The sequence below is a fragment of the Notothenia coriiceps genome, unplaced genomic scaffold (genome assembly GCF_000735185.1).
Source record: "Notothenia coriiceps isolate Sejong01 unplaced genomic scaffold, NC01 NC01_scaffold00034368, whole genome shotgun sequence".
NCBI classification, from domain to species: domain Eukaryota; kingdom Metazoa; phylum Chordata; class Actinopteri; order Perciformes; family Nototheniidae; genus Notothenia; species Notothenia coriiceps.
Genome location: NW_011367069.1, coordinates 7154 through 16322, shown reverse-complemented (window position 1 = coordinate 16322; position 9169 = coordinate 7154). Strand labels below are relative to the sequence as shown.

General features: G+C 43.1%; 1 protein-coding gene across 1 annotated transcript; it reads right to left on the bottom strand.

Moving 5' to 3' along the window:
- Nucleotides 1-435: 435 nt before the first annotated feature.
- LOC104962110 (fibulin-5-like) lies at nt 436-5561 on the bottom strand (the record flags this gene model as incomplete). Its single annotated transcript, XM_010790507.1, has 5 exons — nt 5277-5561; nt 5124-5178; nt 4876-4924; nt 4115-4396; nt 436-558 (listed from the first exon to the last, which is right to left on the bottom strand). Coding segments are annotated over exons 1-5 (553 nt in total), but the record flags the coding sequence as incomplete, so codon positions are not given.
- Between the last annotated feature and the right edge of the window lie 3608 nt (nt 5562-9169).

Here is a 9169-nt window from a genome sequence, read left to right as displayed (position 1 = left end):
CCTGGACATCAGCAGGGGAGGACTCTTTAAAGTAGAGACACTACATACTGATATACACCTGAACATCAGCAGGAGAGGACTCTTTAAAGTAGAGACACTACATACTGATATACACCTGAACATCAGCAGGAGAGGACTCTTTAAAGTAGAGACACTACATACTGATATACACCTGAACATCAGCAGGAGAGGACTCTTTAAAGTAGAGACACTACATACTGATATACACCTGAACATCAGCAGGAGAGGACTCTTTAAAGTAGAGACACTACATACTGATATACACCTGAACATCAGCAGGAGAGGACTCTTTAAAGTAGAGACACTACATACTGATATACACCTGAACATCAGCAAGAGAGGACTCTTTAAACACTTTTTGAAGACTGGAGTAAATGCAATATAAATAAGTAGTGTTATGCTGCTGTTACTCACCCTGGCACTGCCCCCCAATGAGCCAGTATCCCTCAATGCAGGAGCAGGTGTACCCCCCCTCTGTGTTGATGCACACCTGGGTGGGGTTGCAGTGGTGAGTGTTCGTCTCACACTCGTCAATGTCTGGAACAGAGAGGAGGAACAGAGAGGGAGAGGTGTTGTTATAAACTGTGGAACATATGACCAAGATGCAAACCTAGTGGAAATGCATACGTCTATTTTTACACTGTTGTTTTATCATTACACTATCTTATTTATAGAGTTTGCAACTTCAGTGGTCACTCACATTTTTCTTATACCTGGAATGGAATTGTCTGTATAAATAACCTTTTTTTTTTTTAAAAACACTTCAAACAAATCTTATCCGTCTCCTCTGAAGCTTATCGGCTCTGTCAGCCCGAAGCTGGTGGGCAGCTCATGAAACACTCTATATAAGGACTGAACTGAGGGGTGTGTGTGTGTGTGTGTGTGTGTGTGTGTGTGTGTGTGTGTGCGTGCAGGCCGGGGCCCCTGTAGCTGTTGGCCGGGGTCCGACTTATAGTCTGTTTCCAGCTCATAGAGTCCTACTGTGAACCCTGAAATGTTGAGTACCACAAAGTTTTATGTTTAGAAATGTAAAGCATAGAAACTGCCGGATGCTAACTTGCACATGTTGGACAATTTGCACATTTGCAGGTTCTTGAGGATGGTGAATTAATTTAACCAGAAACAGGCCATATTTGTAGTCCTAAGGGGCTGATTTTCATTCATTTCTGGTCCTTCTTGAAGTTCTAGGGGACTCTGGATCATTAGGAACGGACAGATTGCTTATGTATTTGAAAAAACATTGTCAACAGTAGAGGTGATAATTGTCATCTTGTGCTCTCTATATCCAATGGTCGCAACAAGGCTCATGGTAGTCAAAACCTGACCATTGAGACTACAAATATGGCCACTTTTTTGGAACGTAGCTTATGATAATTGTTTAGCAAAGTTATGATCCGGTAGTTTCTATGTGCTGGGGACCCGTACTATACATTTCTAACATAAAACGTTGGGGTACTCAACATTTCTGGGTTTAACAGTGCAAGCAACTAGACTTTCATCCAAACCCTCCCACCCTCTCCTTAAAAGGGCCGGCGGTCCAAGTTGGCACAAGGGTCAGCCCCCCCCAACAGATGTTATCAGCTGCCTGTCCAAACACAAAGTGGGGCCCCCACCTACTTCCCCCCCCACCCTGACGCTTTTTTCTTCAGAGATCGGTGACTTCATGGTCTGAGAACCATCAACAGGGTGGGTCGTATCCTCATAAGGAAATATTATGATGGCTGTTATGATGAATTGTGTGAGGAATTCAGAGTGTAATCAGAGAAATCGTTAATCAGCAGCACAAAAAACTGGAAGGTGATGCTGTATTGAAATGTTAACAAAGGGTGGTGAGAGGCTGTCGGAGACTTTTGACTCAGATTGTGTGGACTTTCTCCATGCCTGCAGCTCACTGGACACGCTTTTTAGTAATGTATGAAACCCTGAAAAGCAGAGTTAGTATCAGTAGGAATGGATGGACTGCTACTGGGCACAGGGGTCCTACTGGTTAGGGACACACATACTGTATGCAAAATGATCACAGAGACACACAATTATCCAAATAGGACATTATACATCCAAAACGAGTCCCAAATATGTCTTTATGTCAAAGATTCACCAAAATAAGACACAAGAAGACGTTATAAATCAAAAAGAAATACAACACAACTACAGAGACCTGGTTCAAAGATCCAGGAATCAGCTCAGACTAACACACACCATAATTCAATTTTTGTTTTTAGCATTATCAGAACACTGCTGCATTACTGACACTGATGGAGCGTGGTGCCATTAACTGGAACACAAAGCTGTGGTTGTTGCAAGTTCAGACGGGAAGTCAAAGTCTGTCTAATTTCTGCCCCACAGCAGCATCAATCAACAAGCCATTACATCACCACACACACTCTCAAACACTCTCACACACTCTCACACACACACATAGAGGCTGGCCTGTTCTCCAGGCATAGATTTGGCAACACATGACTTCATGTTTGACACGTTGACAGTGTAGTTTACCCAAACAAGGCTGCGAGCAGAGAAACACTCCATGTTTGTGCATGAGCTTGACTCCAAGGAAATGAAAACCGAGCTATATGTGTACATGTTTCCACTCAGTCACGGCTGGTTTCTCCCAAACACCCCAAAAAGACTTTAAGGTGGCAACAGCTTGTCCCGGCTGGACACTGTGATGTTTTTCCGCGAGCTGGGGGAGAAATGAAGATACTTATTGTGTGTCTGACAGCTGAAATATGTTGTGAAATTCAACAGAAATAATCAGAAGTTTCGTCAGTTTGAGGCGCTGAAGGCCCCCCAGATGTGGCGCTGCAGCGAGCATCAAACATCTGTCTGTGAGATGTGATGGATGCATGCATTCCAAACAAAGTTCAACTATAATCTAATGACTTACACACAAATCTCTGGACTCCATCATGTTTCCCTTTGTCATCAACGTGCATGTAGTTTAACTTTAGGATCTGATTAACAACAGGAAGTGGCAGATGTCTTTCTGAAAACATCCACAGCTGCAGAAAAAGACACCATGCATTTGTGCATCCAGGGCCGTCCCTCCCTACAGGCCGATCATGCAGACTGTGTGGGGCCTCACCTTGAGGAGGGGGCCTCACCTTGAGGAGGGGGCCTCACCTGAGCCGAAAATGTGGCGCACCTATGCGCTGCAATTAGTGTGGCGCGGCACGGTTTCGTCACTGCGAGGCTACAGTCGCACCCCCCCCAAGAAAATCAGTCCTTTGACACATGCCAGTTGTTAGCAGGGATGAATTTCCCCTGCAAACTTCTCAGCTGGTTTCATTTAACAGTTTGAAGCCCATTGCGATGTGATATCAGAATGTGATTCCAGTCATTAGGTCTACTTCTCATTTAAGTCCAAATGTGGCAAATCATGTAGAGACCTCAGCATTAACTTCTAAGCCAAATTCAGGTCTGAAGTCATCTGTTTTCTGAGTCAGTCGACATCTCTGTGTCATGTTGTATATTATTACACAGCTTTGTTGAATACTCCATTCTGATTGGTCAACTTGGACATTTCACAGGTTGTTAATTTTCACTAACAGACCATTGTTAAGGACAACAGCCTGCTGCTAAGGAGAACAGACCGTTGCTAAGGAGAACAGACTGTTGATAGGAGAATAGACCGTTGCTAAGGAGAACGGACTGCTGAGGAGAACAGACCGTTGCTAAGGAGAACAGACCGTTGCTAAGGAGAACAGACTGTTGATAGGAGAATAGACCGTTGCTAAGGAGAACAGACAGTTGCTAAGGAGAACAGACCGTTGCTAAGGAGAACAGACCGTTGCTATGGAGAAAATACTGTTGCTAAGGAGAACAGACCGTTGACAGGAGAATAGACCGTTGCTAAGGAAAACAGACCGTTAGTAAGGAGAACAGACTGCTAAAAAGAACAGGCTGCTGCTAAGGAGAACAGACCGTTGCTATGGAGAAAAAAATGTTGCTAACGACAAAAGCTCCCTTTTAAGGAGAGAAAATACCATTACTGAGGAGAACAGACCAAGGGACTATGTGCAGTCATATCAATCCACAGAAAGAAGTCAGGTAAATGTAACGTAGTTTTCAGAAGAAGAGTTAAGTTTCTCACCATGACAGGAGCCGTGCTCTGCAGCAGCGTATCCCAGAATGCACTGCGCGGTGGACCTGACTCTGGGGTAGCTGGCCTCCACAGACCCGGCCTGGTCGGGGACGAAGGGCTCAGGAAACCCCAGAGATGTTTCAGGGTAGAGGGGCTCTGGCAGGGCGGGGGTCTCGGGTCTGAAGGGCTGGTTGTACAGATTCCTGGGGAGACACAGGTACCCTCCGTTCTGGTTCACACAGCGCATGTCTCCGCGGCAAACATCTGGCATGGTGCGACACTCGTCCACATCTGGAACACAGAGAGCTCTGATGAAGCCATTCCTGCACACATCACCTCACTCACTGCTATCTGTAGCTGATGGGGGGGCTTTCTGCTTCACTACAGTGGGGTTTTACTGCAGATAAAGCTCTTAATGATCAAGCACTGCACTTAAGAAAGATTATGAGGTATTTTACTAATATCTGCGACTTCATACTTCTACTCAACTTCAATTCAGAGGTAAATATTGTCTCAACAACATACACTTGCATAAATGATTTATTATGCATTACTTAATGGGGTTTGATCTTATGTAAAGAGTTTTAAAACAACTTTATTGATACATCGGTGATTTACACAACTGCTAGTAAAAAGTCCCACCTCTACCAGCTGCAACATTAAAGTGAACAACACATGAATGCATCAATGTTAATATTGCTATTAATGTGTGTACAATTACTATTAATAATATATATTATTCTGCATATTAAGTAGCTAAATGTACTCACCTATGCACTGTCTCGACCTGCGATCATAGGCAAACCCTTCTGTGCAGGTCTGAGGAGAGAAGACCAGATAAATATTCATCAAATGTATCTGTTACATTGCATGCATTTTCATCTTTATATACTGTGACAGTTTAATCCGTTTCCTTGTGTCAATAAAACCACATTAAAAGGAGATCTGCAGACAATAAGCATGACTGTAGTCTAAACTGAATGAGATGGGAACACACTAAAGGAAAGGTGTTCATTACCTGTCCGTGTCCAGGCTGGATACAAAGCAGAATAAATACCAGAGCTGCCAACATCCTGCAAAGAGGGAAAGTATTTTTAACTCTTCTCAGAGAAGGCAGTAACTCGGTTTAAACACAAAGCAAACTCTGTTACGCAAAGAGAAGCGTACTGACCTTGCAGAGGAGCGAAACCTGAAGCCACGTCTTTCATAAAGCATCCTTCCTCAAAGGGGATAAGAGTTTGACGACCCGTAAATTCTCCCCAAATCCCCTTTATGCTCTCACCACCCCCCCAACTATGCGCGAAAACCGACACCGGGGTCTCATGAACGGCAGCAGCTCCGGTGCATGGACTGAAGATCTGCAGGAATGCCTTCTTCAAAATGGACTGCGATCCGCTCTCTGCTGCACATTATTTAGCAAAATGCAAATTGACCGGCCCCCTCCAAGCGCACACACACACAACAGCTGGATTCAATCATGGAGTGCCCCCCGCCCCCCCCCCCTGCTGCTGGGGGGGGGGGGGGGGGGTTCTGTTTTCCAAAGATACAAACCCAACACTGCACATCTGGCTCTGCATGCTGTAGTAGCCACATCTGGTTGGTTTGAATGCACAAAAAAAGACAACACGCACAGCAGTAAATTTGCCCAGCAGTTCCTTTTATTTGATTTGAAACTCAGATTAAATCAAGTGTACTAACTCCTGTTAAAGGTAATCCAAGTTCAAGGTAATCCAACACCTCCTTTTCCATGTTTTTTTTTACGTCTACAAAAGTTATTTTAAAGCAAGGATTTACAGTTTTTACATTTCATCAGCACACCTGGAGAAGCTCTCCTTCTGATTAATGTCTTTACAAAAATGCAGAGCAGCGCTGGCCAGCTCTGGTCAGGTAAAACTTTTTTTAATGTGCATTTTTTTACATTTTGTAAATATATATATTTATATTAACCATATACAATCCTGATTATACAACCAATTAGCAAAAATGCAGGCACTTAAAACTCCCAAAACTTCCTTTATAGTGCCTATAAATAAGAAAAGAAACGCCACTCCCCTTTACATATAACTATAATAACATATGAGCTGATCAACCACAGGCCGCAGACGTAATTACAACGCTTTGCATATCACAGTCCGGCCGTCTGCGACAGACAAGACTTCGCAAGAAATGTCTTCATGGGTTTAACAGATGCACTGAAGCACGTACATCTCCACACAGGCTTTTGCTGCCAGAGCTTTAGGAAAGTCCTGGATCAGATGCAGTTTGCTGCTGAAAAGAGGAATAAAAAACGACTCGCAGGACGTGAGATGTTTCCTCTGGTCTCGATGGATTGAGCTAAACACAGTGAGTTTTAAAGGTCACTGAAGTGGAGACAAATCTAAACGTAACTCATAATGAAGAGGACAGTTTCTATAAAAATCAAATATGTTGTTTTCTGAAGTATGAATGATCCACAAACACTCATCTCGCGTCCTTTCATTGCTTATTTTTAACTTCAATAAAGCTGAGACAGATTGCATAGAGCGGTAATTGGTTAAAAAAAAAAATACATTTAGTTTCAATCCCCTCTTTAAAAGAAAAAAGAGATTATTAATCCTATGAGCTTTATTTCTGCGGGATATGTAAAAGAAGAGCAGCAGTGAGTGTAACTCAGTCTGTGTAGTGTATTTGTTATGGTTTAAAGTGTGTATCACTGCTTTAACAGGTCTTTGAGCACCGCCCCCCCGCTCTCTGCGGACACCGGCACCGGGGTGAAGGTGGGCAGCGCGGCGGAGATGGGCTTCATTAGCAGGTGACCCCCAGGACCCCCGGAGCTGGAGCCGGCCAGCAGGGGGACGGCAGCGGAGCGCGGAGCCAGGAACGGGTTCATCTCGCCGGGTCGCTTCCCGTACGACGAACCCCCTGTGAGGAGGAGAGGACAAATGATGTGTGGTTCATTTCAAGAGTTTGGGCTGTTTTCCGTTCAATGACATGTCTTGTTTTTAAAGACCGGTGGATAGTATATCTGAATAAGTATAAAAACATGCACAATTAGCTAACTTCTTCTCCTAAATTCACCCAAAGTAATCATTTAATAATGCCTCATTTGCATATCTAAACATAACACTTCAGAAAACTTGTTTAACCCTATTCACCTGTAGTGACCATCAATGCATTAAAAAAAAGAAAAATCACTCAAAACCCACCTGTTCAACACTGCATTCAACCTCTGACCATCCCCCCCTCCCTTTTCTGTTTGTTTGTCTCTTTGTTTCTTCGTTTTCTGTTTTATTCTCTGTCAAAGCGTCTGAGTTTTTTGAAAAGCGCTATATAAGCGTCATGTATTATTATTATTAGTAGTGTAGTGACCTCCTATGAGGAGACATTTAAAGGGGACCTATCATGCAAAATGCACTCTTGTACGTCTTGTATACATGAATATGTGTCCCCGGTGTTCCAGGGAACTCACCAAGTGGCAGAAAACACAACCCTCTCAATTTTCCTCCATACCCAAATCTCTTAAAAAGGGGCTGCAACGGATCTGATACAGACTGATCCAGATTTGAACACTTCTATGACGTCACAGAAGTGGCGCTACGGCTATTGGGCCAACTCCACCAATCAGGAGGAGACAGCCACGGACATTGCCGTTGGAAAGCGCTGGAGACGCTGTAGTACATATGCCAGGCCTGTAGATGGTGCTGTTCTCACAGAATCAGCCCATGATGCAAAGACAGTGTTAAATTGAGCGAGCCTCTTTTGTTTCGTGAGCCCCAGACATACGACAAGCGTTCCTTTTGCAGGTCTCACCTTTTGTCCTCTTCTCTATTATTATACGTGTGCCCCTATAATCGACATGGTTAATAGATTTAGTGGTAAAACTGCAGTGGCTACTCTTAACCCTCTATCACCTTTTTTGTTCAACCACGGGATTAGTACTCATAAAGTTAAATTGATTTTAAACTGTTTTTATTAACAATTATTTATGAAAAAATAATAAAAACAAGACGCGCTCACTAATAAAAAAAACAATAAATGATAGGATCTACATCACGGCAATAGGCTACATGGATAGAATACTAAACTACTTACATTTATCCCATAAATATAACAAATACAATCATGAACAACTCATTGGTCTGAACGAAGATGTTACATTTTTCAGAGTACCCAACTAAGGTCGAACGTTTCACTCCTCTACACCAAGGAGCCTCATATAAATAAATATTGGAAAAATTTGCTTTTATTTTTCCACGTAAACTTCATGTAGAGCAATTACAGTCAAAACGGCTCCCAACACATAGGGTTACGAGTGGAGACGCTATGTGCTATCATCTAAAGAGAAAAAAGTGGAAAGAAAGGTCCCTTCATAAGACTTAGACATGAGAAGTAAAACCTTGAGGAACACACTTCCTACACTTCGTCTTCAAAAGGAGGAATAAAGTCGTCGGAAACGTGTGACAAGGCAGAGAAACACAAGAACGTCAGGAAGAGTCTCTACAAACATTTCAAGGACCTCCTAGCTCACGCGCGGAGCTACGGGCGTGGTTTCGAGGAGCAGGTACTTTAGTGCAGGAGACTCGCGCAGGCGGAGGCCCCTCTTTGGGTTGTCGCGTCGGCAGTCGAGCCGGCGGCGTCCATTTGTGGAAACCCCTTATGGCGTTGTAATTCTGTGCGTCCTCTTGCCCCAGGTTTATAACTTGATTGTCTACTTTGAAGGGGTGAAGTAATGATGTAATTGGTTATGAAAACAACATAATGTACAAAAGACTGCCCCCCCAGTTAAATACGAACTTATACATTACTCCAGAATTAAGTTACATTTGAAAACCACTTAAACCCTCTTTAGATGTCTGTGTTCCACCTAGAATAATCTAACAAATTGAATAGTATCAGGTCCGCTTTAATCGGGTTTAGAATTTAATTGTCCTTACGTAGTATAATTTGAATGTGAAATTTTCACCCTGGATAGTGTACGCATATAAACTTATTGTACTCACATGCCTGGTCATGGCCCATATATTCCGTCATACAATAATGAAAAATAAAAAGTTTATGGTTTGCAGTACGTAAAATCGGTAAGGA